The sequence below is a fragment of the Hyperolius riggenbachi genome, chromosome 1, assembly GCF_040937935.1.
Source record: "Hyperolius riggenbachi isolate aHypRig1 chromosome 1, aHypRig1.pri, whole genome shotgun sequence".
Taxonomy (NCBI): Eukaryota; Metazoa; Chordata; class Amphibia; order Anura; family Hyperoliidae; genus Hyperolius; species Hyperolius riggenbachi.
In genome coordinates, this window is record NC_090646.1 from 57765543 (window position 1) to 57786935 (window position 21393).

At 42.5% G+C, this 21393-nt stretch overlaps 1 protein-coding gene across 1 annotated transcript in view; it reads left to right on the plus strand.

The window, feature by feature from the left end:
* LOC137553020 (vomeronasal type-2 receptor 26-like) overlaps nt 1–20748 on the plus strand; it is a 70224-nt gene extending 49476 nt beyond the window's left edge. Inside the window, exons 4-6 of the mRNA XM_068271428.1 lie at nt 10851–11663; nt 17777–17900; nt 19847–20748. Of these exons, the coding sequence (XP_068127529.1) occupies nt 10851–11663; nt 17777–17900; nt 19847–20748 (1839 nt within the window). The remainder of the gene's footprint in view (nt 1–10850; nt 11664–17776; nt 17901–19846) is intronic.
* The last annotated feature ends 645 nt before the right edge of the window (nt 20749–21393 follow it).

Genomic DNA, 21393 nt, shown 5'->3' on the forward strand with positions numbered 1-21393 from the left:
ATTACACTCCTTGATTGATGTATACACATGCAAGATGTTTTAAAGCACTTTAGGCCTGCAATTTAGCATTCAATGTGATTTCTGCCCTTAAAACGCTGCTTTGCGTCAAATCCAGATTTTTCCCCGGGACTTTTGGCGTCTATCCCACTCATCCATGCCCCCCTCCAGGTGTTAGACCCCTTGAAACATCTTTTCCATCACTTTTGTGGCCAGCATAAGTGTTTCTAGTTTTCAAAGTTCATCTCCCCATTGAAGTCTATTGCGGTTCGCGAAAGCTCGCGAACCCGGTTCGCCAACCAGAAATCGGAGGTTCGGGCCATCTCTAAGCAGTACACTACTTACTAGTGTATACACACGCAAGATTTTTAGGAATGCTATGCCATTTCTGCCCTGTGACAAATGCTTCGGAGGCGGAGAAGTACAGATTGGTGCTGATCTTTTTCTGCACTACGATGACAATTATGCGAGTGGAATCATTTTCAAAAGTACCAAAGCAGGTCTGTAACTGCAGGATCTCATAATTCTGAACTGTGCTAAGCTGTCCATCTGACACTCCGTGATCTCTGTACACCACAATCTTCTCCAGCAGCGCTACTAAGTAGCAGCGGGTATCTAGTGGAATTAGTGGAGAGAGATTCCATAACGTACAGCTTCCATCCATCCATAATCTCCTGTTGTGGACCTGAAAGGCTACTAAGTAGCAGCAGGTACCTAGTGGAACAAGTGGAGAGAGATGCCATAACGTACAGCTTCCTTCCATCCATAATCTCCTGGTGTGGACCTGAAAGGCTACTAAGTAGCAGCAGGTACCTAGTGGAACAAGTGGAGAGAGATGCCATAACGTACAGCTTCCTTCCATCCATAATCTCCTGGTGTGGACCTGAAAGGCTACTAAGTAGCAGCGGGTACCTAGTGGAACTAGTGGAGAGAGAGGCCATAAGGTACAGCTTCCATCCATCCATCCATCCATCCATCCATAATCGCCTGGTGTGGACCTGAAAGGCTACTAACAAGTAGCAGCTGGTACCTAGTTTACCTTGAAAAAGGACTGATAGTTTGAAACAGAGGGATGTCACTGTGGTCATTTTAAAGATTTTTGAATTAAGTAACATGTTTTACATTATTCTACAATTTACATTCTTATTTTAGACTTCATATCTAAATTCTAGTTTGAAGCAGCAGAGTATTGCACCAAGTTAGACATCAGTCAAGACGGGAAGTTTCGAATCAGGATGACAACATTAACTGTACATTTTCTACTCAGTCAGAGGTGGTTGGGAAAAGCAGCTAATCAGTGCTGCTCGGACACCCCTTTTCAAAATCCGAATTGAATTCGGATCCGGATACCCAGATATCCGGATCCGAACCCAAACTTTTTGGTATCTGAGTAAGCTCAGATATCCGAATCCAATATCCTGGATATCCAACATCTCTCTCTCTCTCTCTCTCTCTCTCTCTCTCTCTCTCTCTCTCTCTCTCTCTCTCTCTCTCTCTCTCTCTCTCTCTCTCTCTCTCTCTCTCTCTCTCTCTCTCTCTTTCTTTATAATTGTTCTGTTTGTTCTCACATTTATTTTTATTTTTTTTTGCCATGGATTGTTATTTATTTTTATTTTTTTGTGTACAGACCGATGCCTCGACACTTTAGGTACATCTTGGCTTTAATGTTTGCTATTGATGAAATAAACAAAAATCCAGAAATTTTGCCTAATATGACTCTAGGATACCATGTGCATGATTCCTGTAACAGTGTGAATAAGGCTGTAGAGAGTGTCTTGCAGATCCTATCTGGTCATGGCGACACTGTTCCTAATTACTCCTGTCGGGATCATGGCAAACTGGCTGGTGTTATCGGAGATCAAACCTCAGAAAGCTCTTTATCTATATATCGAAATTTACATATATATGGATATTCACAGGTAATATGTCTATTATCAAACATTACCTCGTATTAGTGATGATCATAATGTGCTTATTTCGCTTACACAAAATTTCACATACAATTTCACAATTATAATTATATGCAATTACCGTTATACTGGTTGAACTCGATGGACGTATGTCTTTTTTCAACCAAAATAACTATGTAACTATGTAACTATGTTTCAAAATTGAATTGATCTTGCGTAATCAATTTTGTGAAATTCGTAAATGAATTTTATGCAGACATTGCAAAAAACAAAAACAAAACAACTTTCTCACAAACAAGAAACAAGTGGGAACAAATAAAAAAGGATAAAAAAATTGCAGTTTTTGAGAAAAAAGTGTTTAAACTTGGTAAAACGAAAAAATGAAATTCTGCTTTGGTACACTTATTATTATAATATACCAAGTTCTACATGCACGTTATACATTTGTACATTTTATACATTTTTAAGCAAACCTGTGACTAACAAGAGAGAAAGTCACATGCTTACCTTGGTAGAGGGAAGCCTCTGGAGCATATATATGGTTTGGCCGCCTAGTCAGTTTGGTAGAGATGCTCATTTGGCATCCGCGGAATTGAAATTTTTCACATTTCCAAATGTAAATCGGTATTCTCGATCAGAATTTGGAAAACTGGAAATCAGAAAAGCGGAAATTGGCATTGGCAGAAATCGGAATTTCCAAGAAATCGGAAATGGGCTTTTCTGACCATCCCTACAGTTTGCCGCAGCATGAGCCGAATTACACTGAAAAACCGGGTGGTGTTGATTACTATTCCCTCTCCAATTTGGAGGGAGAAGTAAATCAGGATCTGGCTTTCACCAGCACCTGAAGTACACTGTTTATACTGCTCCACGGCCATAGACATAATAATATTGCAAGTATGGCAGCGCCCAAGTCAGACGCAGTGCAAGGAAGAGTGTGTGCCAAAGTGGCCTTCTTCGGCCTCCGGATCCTACAGAGGCTTACTATCACCTCCTGAGACCGCCGATTCAATGCTGGGACCATCTGGAAGTTCCCAACCATGCTCCAGTCCATGTAAGAGTGCAGCCACACTGCGCAGGCACAGGATCACTCAAGACTGTGCAGTAGCATGAAGCCCCTTGGGCTTGGCCAAAAAATCTGAGCTCAAGCCTCTTCCTGTTACTACCTTGGTATGAGGCATCCTGCACCTGCTCGGTGCGGCACTCATTCACAGACACAGGTAGCATAGTCCCAAATGTTTAGAGGGTCCCTTCACTGAATCGCTGGTTTGCTTCAACATGTATAAAATGTGCTTACATAACTCATTATATATTGAAGTGTATATTAAAGTTAACCTCCCTGGCGGTATGATTATTTCCAAATTTTAGGGTCGTTTCTGAACATTTCAGACCCTAAGATCAGGAAACAATCATGCTGCCAGGAAGCCAACAGCAGCCCCAGCTCTTACTCACCTCCCTGGGCTCCATCGCTGCAATTTTACCTCCAACCACTGGGTGGCGCTGTAACACTTTTGTGAGATCAATGAGCCATTGAAAAGAGGCTATGAAACAGTAAAAACTTAAAAAGTAGATTTAAATATAAAATAAAACTGTGGAATATCTTAAAAAGTCATTTTTAAGAGAAGGAGGATAGATACAATTGATTATTTCATTAGTTTATTTTCACCTTGGGTGTCCTTTAAAGTATAAATATAGAGGAATAAGCCTTTTTTTGATGAAGGTTACCAAACAAATTTGTACTATGTTATTTTGCATATTCAGTCAATTAAATAATTCATGTATTTCTTTGGTCAAATACAGTGGGATGCAAAATTTTGGGCAACCTTGTTAATTGTCATGATTTTCCTGTATAAACCGTTGGTTGTTACAATAAAAAATGTAATTTAAATATATCATATAGGAGACACACACAGTGATAATTGAGAAGTGAAATTAAGTTTATTGAATTTACAGAAAGTGTGCAATAATTGTTTAAACAAAATTAGGCAGGTGCATAAATTTGGGCACCACAAAGAAGAAATGAAATCAATATTTAGTAGATCCTCCTTTTGCAGAAATTACAGTATCTAAACACTTCCTGTAGGTTCTCATGAGAGTCTGGATTCTGGTTGAAGATATTTTTTTTAAATCACACCACAAATTTTCAATTATATTCAGGTCTGGGGACTGAGATGGCCATTCCAGAACATTGTACTTGCATGAATGCCTTAGTGGATTTTGAGTAGTGTTTAGGGTCGTTGTCTTGTAGAAAGATCCAGCTCTGGCCAGCTTCAGCTTTGCCACTGATTCCTGGACATTAGTCTCCAGAATCTGCTGATACTGAGTGAAATCCATGTGTCCCTCAACTTTGACATGATTCCCAGTCCCTGCACTGGCCACACAGCCCCACAGCATGATGGAACCACCACCATATTTTACTTTAGGTAGCAGGTGTTTTTCTTGGAATGCTGTGTTGTTTTTCCTCCATGCATAAAGCCCCTTGTTATGCCCAAATAACTCAATTTTAGTTTAATCAGTCTACAGCACCTTTTTTTCCAAAATGAAGCTGGCTTGTCCAAATGTGCTTTAGCATACCTCAAGAGACTCTGTTTACGCTGTGGACGTACAAAAGGCTTCCTCTGCATCACTCTCACATACAGCATCTCCTTATGTAAAGTGCGTTGAATGGTTGAACGATGCACAGTGACTCCATCTGCAGCAAGACGATGTTGTAGGTCTTTGGTGCTGGTCTGTGGGTTGACTCTGACTGTTCTCACCATTTGTCGCTTCAGTTTATCCAAGATTTTTTTTGGTCTGCCACTTCGAGCCTTAACTTGAACTGAGCCTGTGGTCTTCTATTTCCTCAATATGTTCCTAACTGTGGAAACAGACAGCTGAAATGTATGAGACAGCTTTCTGTATGTTTCTCCTAAACCTAATGGTGAACAATCTTTGTCTTCAGGTCATTTGAGAGTTGTTTTGAAATCCTCATGTTACTACACTTCAGAGAAAATTAAAAGAAGAGGGAAACTTACAATTGACCCCCCTAAATACTCTTTCTCATAATTTGATTCATGTGTGCATGTAGGTCAGGGGTCACTGAGCTTACCAAGCCAATTTGAGTTCCAATAATTAGTTCTAAATGTTTTGGAATTGTTTGTTTAAACAATTATTGCACACTTTCTGTAAATCCAATAAACTTTATTGCACTTCTCAAATATCACAGTGTGTGTCTCCTATATGATATATTTAACTGACATTTTTTATCGTAACAACCAATGATGTATACAGGAAAATCATGACAATTAACAAGGTTGCCTTAACTTTCGCATCCCACTGTATTAACATGTCTAAAATTTGAACAGTTAAAGGGGCACTATTGCTAATTTCATCTATTTTCATCCCCTTAACATACATATGCCTTATTGGAGTTATGCTATTGCTCAGTATATAGTCCTATCAAAATGTAATTTTACACTTGTAATAAACATTTACAGCCAGGTAGTCACGTCAGTAGTAAAACCTTTCCGACGCCAGTTCAGCATAAACCATTCTGTAGTAGAGAGGCATCTGCTACTGATCCTTGAGCTGCCGTTATTTTCAACCCCTCTGGCCAGCTCATTTATTCTTTGCCACGTTGTATCTGCACTAATGTGCAGTTACTGAGCCCACAGTAAAGTGCAACACGCAGCCTACTCCATACAGCGCAGGATGTACCTGTACTGCTGTGTGATGATACGCTGCCCGGCTGCTAAGGACCCCTTTTGTGAAGCCGGCAATAAAACGGACAGCTATTGCTGTCCGTTTCCATGGTAACCCGGCACCGGCAACATACAAAGCAGGACACAGCTGTAGCACTTGTGTCTGCTCTTTGATGCCGCCGCCTAGCACACTTCAGAAGCCGGTGCCGGGTTACCATGGAAACGGACAGCAATAGCTGTCCATTTTATTGCCGGCTTCACAAAAGGGGTCCTTAGCAGCCGGCCAGCGTATCATCAAACAGCCGTACATGTACTTCCTGCGCTGTATGGAGAAGGCTGCGTGTTGCACTTTACGGTGGCTGCTGTGGGCTCAGTAACTGCACCAATGTGCAGTTACAACATGGTAAAGAATAAATGAGCTGGCCAGAAGGGTTGAAAATAACGGCAGCTCAAGGACCAGTAGCAGATGCCTCCCTACTACAGAATGGTTTATGCTGAACTGGCGTAGGAAAGGTTTTACTACTGACGTGACTGCCTGGCTGTAAATGTGTAAAATTACATTTTGATAGGACTATATACTAAGCAATAGCATAACTCCAATAAGGCATATGTATGTTAAGGGGATGAAAATAGATGAAATTAGCAATAGTGCCCCTTTAAAGGACAAACTGTTAGCCAAACAAATGCTGGTGAGTCAGGCAGAGTCTCTTCTAGTCTTTTCTTTGAATTTAAAAAAAAAAAACAATTTTATCAAAAATGTTAAGGTCTTTTAGAAAAATACATCTTTTTTTACTTAATCCCATAGATTAAAATTTAGCATTTTCCAGGAACTATACGTAATTGCAGAGTGTAATTACGGTTGTGCCTGAAATGAATTATGAATTTGCCAGAAATTGTTCGTTATGATTTTGCATTGTAATTGCAAATTTCAATGCAAATTACTTTTATGTAAACATTTGAGCTCAACACCACTGTATACTATCTGTATCTAGACAATATACTGGACATTTTATTTTTAAATAGTAGGTGGACATTTGTAACTGGAAGAGCTTGGTGTATAGCATTCTCACCTTGCAGTGTTGGGTCTCTGGTTTGAATCTTGGCCAGGACTATCTGCATGGACTTTGTATGGTTTTATATGTTTGCATGGGCTTCCTTTAGGCAGAGGAAGGTAAGCTACAGCCAATTATCCTCATCCGATCAGCGGAAAGGATAATTGGCTGTAGCTTACCTTCCCTGCAGGATCTTTACGCTAGCAGGTGTAGAAAGAGAGTGACCAAAATTGCCTCTGACCCCTCTCACCCAGCTCACTCCATCTTCCAGCGCATGCCTTCAGGAGTAAGATTCCGGTCAATCGCTACCAAAACCTCCAGACACACGAACAGCTTTTTTCCTCAAGCGGTAGCCATACTTAATGCTGAACCACGTTAGAGCTGCTAGGACTTGAAAGTAATCAGCACAGAACTGAAAATAACCAATTCTCACATTGCTTACTGCCACTATACTTATAATGTCCTTGACTTGCAATATACACACTGTCTGTCCTTGTATTGTTTTTGTTTGTGTTTGTTAAGCAACTGCCAAGACCAATTCCTTGTAGGTGCAAACTTACTTGGCGAAAATAAATTGATTCTGATTCTGATTCTGATATGGTTAGAAAATTAACACATTAGCATCCAGTAGCTAGTTATATTTTAACAGAGTTTGTCTGGCCTAGGTCACAGTGCTCAGTTGCGTTTTAGTATCCTGATGCATGCCAACTCACTGCCTTCACAATTCTATGGGCCTGTTCACAGTATTGTGTTTTAACTGATCACAATATTCTAACACTGCTTGCAGGCTTTGTATTAAAGTCTATGTCCAGTAGATTCAGCAAAGACCAGTGGCGTAGCTAAGGAGCTGTGGGCCCCGATGCAAGTTTTACAATGGGGCCCCCCAAGCACTCCATACCTAACAATTGATACGGCGCACCAAAATCTGCCAATGGCAACTACAGTGTCAGAGGTGCAAGAAGGGGTTGGGGAACAGTTTGTAAATGATTACCACTATTCAAAGTATCTATAGAAGTGATTATTATGAGCACAGGACCAATAGAGAGCTAAAATTGTAGTTGAGGGAGGGCCCTTCGGGGCCCCTCTGGCCCAAGGGCCCCGATGCGGTCGCAACCTCTGCAACCCCTATTGCTACGCCCCTGGCAAAGACTGCACCACTGCAACCATATACAAATGTACAAAACACTATAGGCCTATAACGGGGGTCACGCCTGCCTCTCCTTCTCTCTGATCCCCCAGCCCAGTAAGCCTTCCACCTTCATGCACTGTTGAATACAGTGCACACTTCTTATATGCGCCACTGTGTGCATCTAACACCTCTTCATTCTACTCCTGCACTTGTACACCAGTTGGGGGTATTCTTGGTTTTTCTTTCTCTTGCACTCTCTCTCACCTGTTCAGTACCTTATTGTTGGCACTCACTGCTTTGCTTACCTGGCTGTATAGGCTTTACATGATATATTAGCATAGGTGTTATTAACCCATTTGTGTATCATTACTCTTGCATTTGTTGATGTTTAGCCATTATTATTATTATTGGAGGGTGGCCTATACTATATTATTGTGTGCAATATCATACATTGATCATGTGTACCCTTGCTATCATATTTTAAAGGACCACTGTCATGAAAATCATCAAATTTAAAATATATGTAAACATATACAGAAAAGAAGTACAATGAGCCATACATTACTTTTCTCCTATGTTGCTGTCACTTACAGTAAGTAGTACAAATCTGACACAACCGACAGGTTTTGGACCAGCCCATCTCCTCACGGGATAATCTCAGGTTTTTTTTTTTCAAAAGCACTTAGTTAATAGCAGTTGCTCCGTCCAATTGCCACAGAGGTGTGCAGTGAGCACGAAGGCTCATATCATTGTATAAATCAGGGAATGTATTTATAAAGAATAAAAGCCATGCTGAGAATCCCCTAGGGAGAGATGGACTAGCCCAAAATCTGTTAGTTCTATTCGATTTCTACTGCCTATTGTAAGTGACAGCAACATAGGAGCAAAGCAATTTATAGCACATTTTACTCTGGAATCAATTTACTTCTTATTTGTATGTGTTTACATATATTCTAAAATTTAAGATTTTCGTGTCAGAGGTCCTTTAAGTCTTTTTTAGCTAATGTTTTTTTTTTGTATATATCAAATAAAGCCTTTTGTACATTTGTATATGGTTGCAGTGGTGAGGTCTTTGCTGGATCTACTTTTCTTTTTGTCTGTTGGTACTATACTATTTGATCCCTTCTGCTCACTCCCATAAGATGTTGTTCTTATATGGTTAACTTGGCAGTATATTTTCATTTGTTTGGGTGGTGCTTGCCCATATTTGTGGGTTCAATTAACTTATAAATGAAGCATGAACAATTAAATAAAAAAATAAATAAATAACAATTGTGTGTCCCTCTCCTCTCGAGCTTCCAACCAAGTGATCTGGCATGCAGCCTGGCTACTGAGTCTTCCTTCACCCTTCTAATCCAGGTTGACCCAAAATAACTTATCGACTATTTTTAGCCACACTATCTATTATTATCAGCAGTTTTCAGCAGTTTCCTTTGTGGGTTTTTTTTCTGACTCTAGAGATTCCAAGTGATCCCCGGGTGACATTACTGAACATACATTTTCAACATGATCACTTATGGTCTATTATGCTAAATGTGATCCACTGGAGTATCCACTATCAAAGAAAAATTAAACTAGCTGTTAAACAAAACTTGTCCAGGGTTTAATTAAAAAAAATGTATGTGGGTCTAAACTCAGAACTTCCACTCTGCTCTTAAAGATAAGCATAATAACCTTTGCAGAAAAAACATTTCCTTGCTTATGGAACTCCTACAGAAATGCTGCTGTATAGCTACTTCCTGGCTTCATGGGAGCACAAAAAGGGGTAACTTCCAGTACATATTAGCTCAAAACTAGGCAGACTTGACAGACAACTGACAGCTCTAATTACACTTGCTGAATATTTGCTGAGAAGGAGAATTAGACAGGCTGTTCTCTATAAACACACACAGGATGGACACAGTGGATTTTTTCTGAGTTATCCTTGTCTGCTGTGCAAAAGCCTTTGTCAGGTATTAATGCTGTTTGCTCACAAGGTGTTGGAATAAACAGCTACTGTATATACACGAAACATCAAAAGGGGAAAGATAGATATTGGAGGGCAACTCAGAATTTACAATGCCTCTGTGACAGTCTGACTCCCAAGTCTGTGAGTATTGTGTAAACATAAAGTCTTATCTCAGCTAACAACCTTTCACCCCATTTAGATGTTCAGTTTCAGTTAAGGCATCTTAATGACATGCATTTATGCTTGCAAAAAATTCTATGTATCCCCTTTTGATATTGCATATATATTCCAACATCTTGTGAGTAAACAGGGTTGAAGCCCGACGAAGGCTATACAGCCGAAGCTTACGCTCGTTCTTTTAAGTTAGCCAGTAAATGGTATCATCCTGATTCAAAACGTCTTGCTTTTACTGATGGCTAACATGGTACAATACCCTACTGCTAGTCCCCTAAAAATATATAACAAAATATTTACAAAAATGTGAGAGGTGTACTCACTTTTAAGAGACTCTGTACATTTGACATTTTGGGCTCTATGCCAGAGCGAGGGCCCCCTCCAACACATCTTGTGTTGTTTTAGCTCCAACACAGCAGCCTGTGCTGGGAAGGGGGGCATAATAATGATCCCTGCGATCCTTGCAACCACTGGGGGGGGGGGGGATGTGGGGGCCCACTCTTCTCCCCCCCCCTCCTTACCCACATGCAGAGTAGCACATGTATTGGAGTAATTCTTATCTGCTTCAGCACTGTGTGTCTCCTCCATGCTTTACAGTTGCACGCTTTCTGCTGCCATTCGCTGGCTCACGATCATATGAGCGATGCGAGTCATGTGATGGGGAGCCAGTTAATGGCAGCCGAGAGGAGACCAGCAGCACTGGAGCGGGTAAATATTACTGTGGTGCCTGCGCTATTCTGCATGCATGTCCAGGCAAGGTGTGTGCGTTGGGGCAGGGAGATCGGTTATGGTGGCGAGAAGTTTGGTTTCCAGGGGGCCCAATGGCAATTTCGCAGGGGGCCTCATGGGCTGCTGGTACACCCCAGCTGTGCTGTGATGTGTAAGATTTCCTTTAGATTAGAAGTCTAAAAACAATAACGTTAATCATTGTCTTTCATTTTTTGTTTTAATATTATGTAGATTAGCTATGGTGCAACAGATCCTATTTTAACCAACAAGCAACTGTATCCATCCTTCTTTCAAACTCTTCCCAGTGATCACATTCAGTATCTGGTGATCATTAAATTGCTAAAACACTTTAGCTGGACCTGGATTGGGATAATTGCCTCTGATGAGGATGCTGGGGTGAAACAGAGTCAGGTGCTCCAGAAAATGGCTGCTGTGTATGATATCTGTATTGAGTTTATTACCTACATACATGATAGGGGAGAAAGAGCTAAACAAAAAGAGATAATTGACAAATCAACGTCAAAGGTTCTTGTATTTTGTTCAGTTACACTCTCCGCGATATGTTTCATTGGGCTGGATTGCAATGACCATAATGACAAAACATTCATCTTATCGGTTGGTCTCGTAGCCTACATTCTTCTGTCATCAAATCCTAAAGGCTTTTGGCATGGAAGTTTGGCATTTTTGCCAACAAAGCGAAAGATTCCGCAGCTGCAGAGATTTTTAGAGAATGTTAGTCTTGCTAATCGCCCAAATGACATTATACTGGAACATATCCTTGCAATGTATTTCAATTGCCTAACTTCAAACCAGATACTGAATGCTGCAATAGCAGAAGAGTTGGGATTAAACCTTCACAAATGCAGCAATACTAAACGCTTAAGTGACTTAAGTAATAAGCTGTTCTACACTCAAGAGTTTGGAACCACTTATGATGTGTACAAAGCTCTCTATGCCATGGCACATTCATTGCATGAAATGCGATTATACTTGTCCAGAAACCCTGGAAAGGACCACCTTAGACATAATAAGAACCTCCACAAGGTAATACAACCAATGTTATACTTAATCAGTTATTAGATAATATACAGCTTCATTCAGAGAGAGCGAGTTGTGGCTCGATCAAATCACTGAATAACTAATATAGCTGTTTCTTAGCTAGGTCTTCTGGTTTTTCAAAAATTTAACATGCAGATTGTTGACACGTATTCTGCACAAGCTCACAAAATATATCAGGTCCTGCACAAGCATTGGCCAATTTGTATTGCAGTACAAGGATCTGGCCCGGTGGTGTCTGGGAGACCAATTGTAACATAAAGGAGACCTAAGAACCTTAAAGATATACACATTTTCCCTGTCAGACTTGGGGCACTTCAGCTTTTTAGGGAGTACTAGTGTTGCTCAGATACCCCCGATCACAAATTTGAGTAAATCCGGCCACGGCAGTATTACATGATCGTGATCCGGATTTGAAACGGAATTCCAAATTCTACTCAGATTTTAGCCTTGATTGCATGTAGAATACGTGATCATGGCTGTGATCTCGGATTTGACTTTAACCACTTCGCATCCAGACCTTGTTTTCCCCTTATTGACCAGAGCAGTTTTGACGCTTTAGCGGTTTCCCTGTTTAATCACCAATAACTTCATCTGTACTCGTGCCACATAAATGATCTATATATCTTTTATTTCAAGACAAACTAAGCTTTCATTGGGGGGTATTTGGTCCCAAGTAAAATGTTCCTCTCTATGCATGTTAATGGGAAAAAGGGGGAAACATAAAAACAATTCACTATTTCTCAATTTTGACCAATTTCTGTTTAAAAATAAAAAGTGTGATTGACATAAAAACTGTGACACCAGTTAAAGTCGCCCCAGTATAGATATCCAGATGTGTCCCCAGTATCACCCCACCCCCCAGTATAGCCAGATGTGTCCCCAATATCAGCCCCCCAGCATAGCCAGATGTGTCCCCTGTGTTTGCCACCCCCAGAATAGATTGACAGATGCACCCCCAGGAATAGTGCCCCTCTTTATAGCCAGATGTGTCCCCAGATCAGGATTACCCCCATTATGGCCAGATGTACCCCCAGGATTAGCGCTGCCCCCCATTATAGCCAAATGTGCCCCCAGTATTAAGGTATGCCCCCCCCCCCCCCCCCTAGGTGCCCAGATGTGCAAAATTTGTAAACCCCCCTCCCCTTGGTTACTCAGATGTCCCCCAGTAAACATGTATGCCCCCCTTTGCATATCCCCCTCCCCCCAAGAATCTATAGCCAGATGTCCCCCCCCCCCATCAGGCAGCCCCCTCCGTGCAGAGATAGTTAAAAAAATGCACAAGCAGGCAGTCTCACTCACCTACCTCAGTCCTGCGACTATCCTGAAGCCTGATCCTCCGATCCCCGCTCTGCAGTCAGCGGCATATTGCCGGTAACCCAGGTCCCGGCTTGATGACGTCATCAAGCCGGGACCCGGGTTTCCCGCAATATGTGGCTGACTGCAGAGTAGTGTTGGGCGAACACCTGGATGTTCGGGTTCGGGCCGAACAGGCCGAACATGGGCCATATGTTCGGCATGTTCGGCCCGAACCCCGAACTCAATGCAAGTCAATGGGGACCCGAACATGCCGCTATACGGCCCCCCTATGGGGTCGCAGGCATAAGGGGGGAGCATGCCCCGATCGCGGGGGGGGCGGAAATTCCCCCCACCCCCTCCGCTAGCGCTCCCCCCTCTGCCCGCTTCCCCATAAAAAAGTTGGCGTAAAGTTAAATAGTACCGGTGGTGGCTGCTGCAGTGGCTGGCTGGCAGTGGTGTGAGTGAGGAGGAGGAGGAGAAGGAGTCCGAGTATGACGCATTGAGGCCGGGCAGCGGGCGGTTCAGCGGTAGTACCCTTGTGCTACTTCCGCCCTTTCTCTGACCTCACGTCCTCTACGTGATGACGCATACGAGGGTACGCGTCACGCGTACCCTCGTATGCGTCATCACGTAGAGGACGTGAGGTCAGAGAAAGGGCGGAAGTACCACAAGGGTACTACCGCTGAACCGCCCGCTGCCCGGCCTCAACGCGTCATACTCTGACTCCTCCTCACTCACACCACTGCCAGCCAGCCACTGCAGCAGCCACCACCGGTACTATTTAACTTTACGCCAACTTTTTTATGGGGAAGCGGGCAGAGGGGGGAGCGCTAGCGGAGGGGTGGGGGAAATTTCCGACCCCTCCCGCGATCGGGGCATGCTCCCCCCTTATGCCTGCGACCCCATAGGGGGGCCGTATTCGGCCGAACAGGGCCCTGTTCGGCCGAACAGGGGCCCTGTTCGGCCGGGCATTGAGCAGTTCGGACGAACCCGAACAGTTTGGCCGAACACCATCAGGTGTTCGGCCGAACTCGAACATCACCCGAACAGGGTGATGTTCTGCAGAATCCGAACAGTGGCGAACACTGTTCGCCCAACACTACTGCAGAGTGGTGATCGGAGGATCAGGCTTCAGGATAGTCGCAGGACCGAGGTAGGTGAGTGTGGCTGCTTGCTTGTGCATTTTTTAAACTATTTGTGCGCCGAGGGGGACAAGTGAAGGATCGCTGCAGTTCACTACTGCAGCGATCGTTCATGGGAGGGGGGTGGACTAATTGGCCAAAAGGGAACATGTTCCCTTCCACCAATTAGTATTGCAGCTGACAGTGCCGGAGGGTGTACTCTAAAGAGCACCCGACCGTGCACAGCAGGGCTGCAGCCAGGTCAGTATATCTACGTCGCTATGGCTTGGAGGGCGCCACAGCTGACGTAGATATACTGTAGTGGTGGGGATTGTGGTTAACATTAATAGCAAAGCCCCATACATGCTGCAATCACCAAAATTGCATGGAGTATAAAGATGATTAGTGGCTACAATGTAAAACAAAAAATCAAAAAGACCTTTTAGTTTTTGAGAAAATCGATTTTAAAGTTTCAAATGAAAAAAGTATTTGTGATTAAAAACCCATCAAAACCTGCCGACTTTAGTGGTTAATAGCAAAGCCCAGGCCCGTTTCTAGGGCCCTGTGGCCCGTCCCGCCACCCTGAGTGCTGGGGAAAGGGGGCACCATGATGGAGGGGGAGCCGCAGCCGCGAGGAGGGCGACCCGAACTCTCCCTCTCTTCCTCTCCCGGGCCGCCCTCTTTGCTCCCCTCTCCACTGCAGACTGCAAAGTGAGCGCAGAGAAGCGCTGTGTAGAGCAGCAACTCACCTCCCAGCATTTCAATCATCGCCGATCACTAGCCACTGGTCTCTTGCTCTGCATAGCCGCTGATACACACTTTACTTCCTGCTAAACTGGGGGCATATACCTATCTAATCTATACTGGGGGCATATACCTATCTAATCTATACTGGGGGCATATACCTTCTAATCTATACTGGGGGCATATACCTATCTAATCTATACTGGGGGCATATACCTATCTAATCTATACTGGGGGCATATACTTATCTAATCTTTACTGGGGGCATATACCTATCTAATCTATACTGGGGACATATACCTATCTAATCTATACTGGGGGCATATACCTATCTAACCTATACTGGGGGCATATACCTATCTAATCTATACTGAGGACATATACCCATCTAACCTATACTAGGGGCATATACCTATCTAACCTATACTGGGGGCATATACCTATCTAACCTATACTGGGGGCATATACCTAGCTAACCTATACTGGGGGCATATACCTATCTAATCTATACTGGGGGCATATACCTATCTAATCTATACTGGGGGCATATATCTATCTAATCTATACTGGGAGCATATACCTATCTAACCTATACTGGGGGCATATACCTATCTAACCTATAGTGGGGGCATATACCTAGCTAACCTATACTGGGGGCATGTACCTATCTAATCTATACTGGGGGCATATATCTATCTAATCTATACTGGGGGCATATACCTATCTAATCTATACTGGGTGCATATACCTAGCTAACCTATAGTGGGGGCATATACCTAGCTATCCTATACTGGGGACATATACCTATCTAAGCTATACTGGAGGCATATACCTATCTAACCTATACTGGGGGCATATACCTATCTAACCTATACTAGGGGCACCTACCCATCTAACCTATACTGGGGGCACCTACCCATCTAACCTATACTGGGGGCACCTACCTATCTAACCTATGCTGGGGGCAACTATTCTGGCTACCTATATTGGAGACACAGACCTAGCTAACCTGTACTGGGGGTACCTACTTATCTAACCTATACTGGGGGCACTTGCCTCGCTAACCTATACTAGGGCAACTATACTGGCTACCTATACTGGAGGCACCTACCTGGCTAACCTATACTGGGGGCAATTATACTGGGGCACTTATGGCTGGATACCTATACTGGGGGGACCTATTGCCAGACTAACTATACTGGGGCACATATGCCTGGCTATCTATACTGTGGCAACCTATACATGGCTACCTATACTGAGTGCATCTAGACCTGGCTAACCTATACTGCGGGGGGGGGGGGGGGCATTTTTTACGCCCTGGGTGCATTTTAGCCTAGAAACTGCCCTGGCTAAGCCCCCTTACACCCATATACTTTGCATTGTAATATTAAATGTCTACCTCAAACAGTAGTTTTCTCTTTGGATTTGTGAAACATAGATAGGAACCTTTACAGAAATACTTGTTGATTAATGCTTATTCTTTCAGAGCTTTCTCAGAAGAGTCCATTTTCAGGATCCTGTTGGGGGAGAAGTCTATTTTAATGAGAAAGGGGAAATGGCCACACTTTATAGCATTCAGAATTATGCATCTTTTACACATAAAGGATTGAAGATAAGAATAATTGGTATTTTTAATACATCGTCCTCCGAATTACAGAGTCTAAGGTTATTCAACAGGTCTTTCATAGGCTGGAAACACGGTGTGGTTAGTATGATAAAAATAAGCAATTGAGAAAAAAAGAAATCGAAAATTCACCGAATGTGTGGTTATGTCAGAGTTTACTTTATGCCACATTTTATTTATCTTCCTGTGTAGTGTAGACTAAATATTCAGACAGCACATGAAATATCATGTTTGTAGTTTTGTCTCGCACTCACTAAAGGATCATACCCTCTGTTTTCATGGGGAGTGCAACAGCTGGAAAAAAGGGATGATGCCCTCTATGCAGTATTCAATAGAAAAAAAATCTGGCACATCCAAAGTAAATCTTTATTGGTTCCATGTAAAAGCATAGGGCAAACGTTTTCAGAGCCACGTAGGGCCCCTTTATAAAGGCAATGTTTTCTCAGAGGCAACAATCTGTCTGCTGCTGTGTAGAAATTCATGTAGAGGAAGTGAGAGTCAATGTCCAAGCAAACATTGCCTTGATAAAGGGGTCCTACGTGGCTCCGAAAATGTTGGCCTTATGCTTTTACATGGAACCAATAAAGATTTACTTTGGATGTGCCGGCTCTTTCTTCTATTAAGCACAAGAAATATGTCCTAAAACAAACCCGAGGTGAACCTCAGGGGAAGAAATGAATACTTACCTAAAGAGAGAGAAGCCTCTGGATCATCCATCTGGATCCTGGACACCAGTGAATGCACTGTCATCACTACATGCAGCGTTGTCAAGAGGCGCTCGGGGTAGCAATGCAAAAAGACCCCAGACACAGGAATGAAGGAGCCAAACCCTTCTGTGGCGGCCCGTCATAAGGGGTGTGGCACAACAGGCAGAGGATTGCAGTGCTTGGATACTGTCCAATAGGTTTCCATCTCTCTGCAGTTTGTAAGCAGGCAATATATCCATCTATCTGATCAGATTCTATCAAAGTAATCTATCTGGCCATCATCTGAATACTTTAGCCACAGGCCCTGAACAAGCAGGCAGATCAGAGGCTCTGACTGAAGTCTGACTAGATTATCTGCATGCTTGTTTCAGGTGTGTGATTCAGAGACTACTGCAGCTAAAGTTAACAGCCAGGAAAATGGTATTAATTAAAAGGAAATAAATATGGCAGCCACCATATACCTCTCACGTCAGACTTCCTTTAAATGCTTGATTACAATTGTATGTAACAAAGACCTTTTAATAACAATTATAGACATTAATTGTTAAAGCCAGCAGTGGTTGAATGAAGTTTTGTTGAGTTCCTCTTCTACCCTCTTTTTGTTAGATTCCCACTTCTATTTGCTCCGAAGATTGCCCTAAAGGCTATAGAAGAGCTTTGAAGAAAGGATTGCACCACTGCTGCTTTGACTGTATCCAGTGTTTGGATGGAGAAATTTCCAGTGAGTCAGGTAGAAATCAATTATTGGTGTATTGTGTGTGCTCATTGGCACACCAAGCATTGCTTTTTAGTAGGAGGGCTTTTCAGTCTCTTTTAGCCCCCTATACATTCCTAGTGGTTTTGGTCACCCCGAGCTGCTTGCTTACTCCAAAATAATTCAGTTATAATGGTTTACGTTGTGTTTTATGAAAAGGTTAGGAGAGAGAACAAGTGGTGGTTCCCCCGGTAACTGCCTTTGATGTGGCATTTTGCAAGCTGATGAGTTCTGGCAGATCCCTGAGAAGGCTTCTAACACTGGGGGACAGTAATACGTAATTTGGGTTTCTGGAAGAATTGATCAGCAAGGGACATCTAAACTGAATCCAGGAAATATGCAAACAGTGCACTAAAAATCAGAATATCAAGTTAATAGTTATAGCAGACAGCATATTCAACAGGTACACTTATAAATATTCAACAAGTGCATTTGTCACCAGTAATGATCATAATCAGCTAATTATGACTACGCGAATCTTCACATTTACACCTATACGTAATTACAAATTATTAATTCATATATACAGTATATCAGTGGCGTAGCTAAGGAGCTGTGGGCCCCGATGCAAGTTTTACAATGGGGCCCCCCAAGCACTCTATACATAGCAATTGATACGGTGCACCAAAACCTGCCAATGGCAACTACAGAGTCAGAGGTGCAAGGAAGGGATGGGAAACAGTTTGTTAATGATTACCACTATTCAAAGTATCTATAGAAGTGATTATTATGAGCACAGGACCAATAGAGAGCTAATACTGTAGTTGAGGGAGGGCCCTTCGGGGCCCCTCTGGCCCAAGGGCCCCGATGCGGTCGCTACCGCTGCACCCCCTATTGCTACGCCCCTGCAGTATATCATGTATAATCATGCATAGTTCATGCCAACTTTGGCAATGAATAGCAAATTCCCCATGCATGCTATTGCTACATATGTTAAAAAGGATAGTGGGCACAAGTCAAAAAATAATAATTTTTCAAAAAGACCTTGTAGTTTTTGGGAAAATTGATTTTAAAAATGCAAAGAAAAATGTTTTTTAAACTCTGAAAAATTACAGTTATAAAATCTATTTTATTTTTTATTTTTAAAATCGACTTTCTCAAAAACGACAAGGTCTTTTTGAAAAATTATTTTTTTTTTTACTTGTACCCACTATTCTCCTTAACATATATAGCAATTTTGACCTATTAATTTTAAGGTGAATATTTAAATTGTTATCATTCTAACCATGTTAATTGCAGAGGCCTCAAACCTGCTACAGCCGGTCATTGGGTGACAGGGGGTTTCTAAACCAGAAAAGGGGTCAGAGTCAAAAACAGCCAATAATATTTGTTTGATTGATATACTGCTTCCATTCTCAGATTATTAATGTCAAGGACCCCAGAGCTCACAAACTTGGTCATTGAGCCGGGGACCGGGAGCGAGCTGCGGCGAACGGCTGCGGGGAGAGCTGCGGCGAGGGACATGCTGGGAGCTTGGGGCTGGAGGAAGCCCCCGGTAAGTAGCACTTATTTTATTAAATGTTCTCCTTTATGACTCCTTTAAACTGCAGCAGTTCTTACACTGTAAATGGCAGGGTTTTCAAATGTGGCACAGTGGGTCACTGCGTTTCAAATTCAGAAAAGGGGGCAGAGCCACAAACAGCCAATCAGATTTGTCTGACTAATTTCAATGGGAAAAATTTAAACTGCCTTCATTCTCACGTTATTGATGCCAAGGACCTCAAAGTTCAAAAATTTTGTGGCCATTGGCTGACTTTGTGTCAAGGCTAGAAAAAGTTGCCTGTTTCGACAGCAACTAAATACATACCCGAGCAAGTTTTTTATGTTTTATTGGCTCTGCTCAATGACACAGTTTTTGAAGTATACCAGAGCTAAAATCTATGAACTAGAATTGACTGTTAATGTGGACTTTTCTTTGCTAGATAAAGGATATTGTGTGAAGTGTCCAGAAGACCAGTGGCCAAATGATCATAATCAATGTGTTCCAAAGCAAGTTGAATTCCTCTCCTACAATAATGACCCGATATCCCTCGTTCTATGCTCTGTCACAGCATTTCTGTTTGTGAAATCTTCAGTCATCTTGGGCATGTTCATCATATACCGGGACACAGCAGTTATCAAAGCCAACAATAACAACTTAAGTTTTCTTCTACTCACTTGCATCATGTTGACCTTCATCTGCGTATTTTTGTTTATAGGTCGTCCAGTGCATGCCACTTGTATAGTACGACACACTTTATATGGCATCATCTTTTCCATTGCTATTTCTTCCATTCTAGCCAAAACCCTCATGGTCTATGCAGCCTTTAAAGCCATCAAGCCTGGAAGTTCCTGGAGGAAAGTCATAGGTGTAAAAATCCCCAACTTTGTTGTTTTTACTTGTTCATTAATACAGATTTTGGTCAGTTTATTCTGGTTATCTATTTCTCCTCCATTCCCAGAAAATAATTTTGACTTGTATCAAGACAAAATTGTCATTCAGTGCAATGAAGGTTCTCCACTGGCATTTTCCCTACTCCTGGGTTACATGGGGCTTCTAGCAGCTGTGAGTTTCATGGTGGCTTTCCTGGCCAGGAACTTACCAGATAGCTTCAACGAGGCCAAATACATCACCTTTAGCATGCTGGTGTTCTGCAGTGTGTGGATCACTTTTATCCCAGCTTATATGAGTGCTACAGGAAAGAGTGCTGTGCTTGTAGAGATATTTGCCATACTATCTTCTAGTGTTGGAATACTTGGGCTGATATTTTTACCTAAATGTTACATTATTCTGATGAGACCAGATTTAAATGCTAAAAACCTTTTGCTTAAACACTGCCATTGACAATCACAAAGATGTATTTCTAAATATTATGCAATAAACACGTGTTTTCCTTATTCCATTTCCCGCCACTTGTCTTGGACTTTTTGTGCATTTGCTGAATACAGCTAGATGTTCTTATAATAATAATGGCAGTATTTGTATAGCGCCTTTCTCCTGTCGGACTCAAAGCGCTTGCGAGGCAGCCACTAGAGCGCACTCAGTAGGCAGTAGCAGTGTTAGGGAGTCTTGCCCAATGAACTCCTTACTGAATTACTGGCTTACTGAACAGGCAGAGCCGAGATTCGAACCCAGGTCTCCCATGTCAGAGGCAGAGCCCTTAACCAGTACACCATCCAGCCACTTATCAATATGAATAGGAATAATTACCCACACTGGGTTTATCTTGATAAGCAAAATTTGTTCAAAGGATAACCTAAAAAAAGCAAAGTTTTACTCACCTGTCTTCTTCCAGCCCATAGGTAGTCAGTCAGGTCCCACGCCAAAGTTCCCCTCAGTTCTAAGCTGCCACTGTCCCCTCCATAAGTTTGCAACCCGCAGTGGGGTCATGGTCTTCTGCACATGCGTGGGTCTCTTGTGATCGTGGCAAGGAGCGCACTGCCCATGGGAGCACGATCACGAGAGGCGCGACTGCTGATGTGCAGAAGA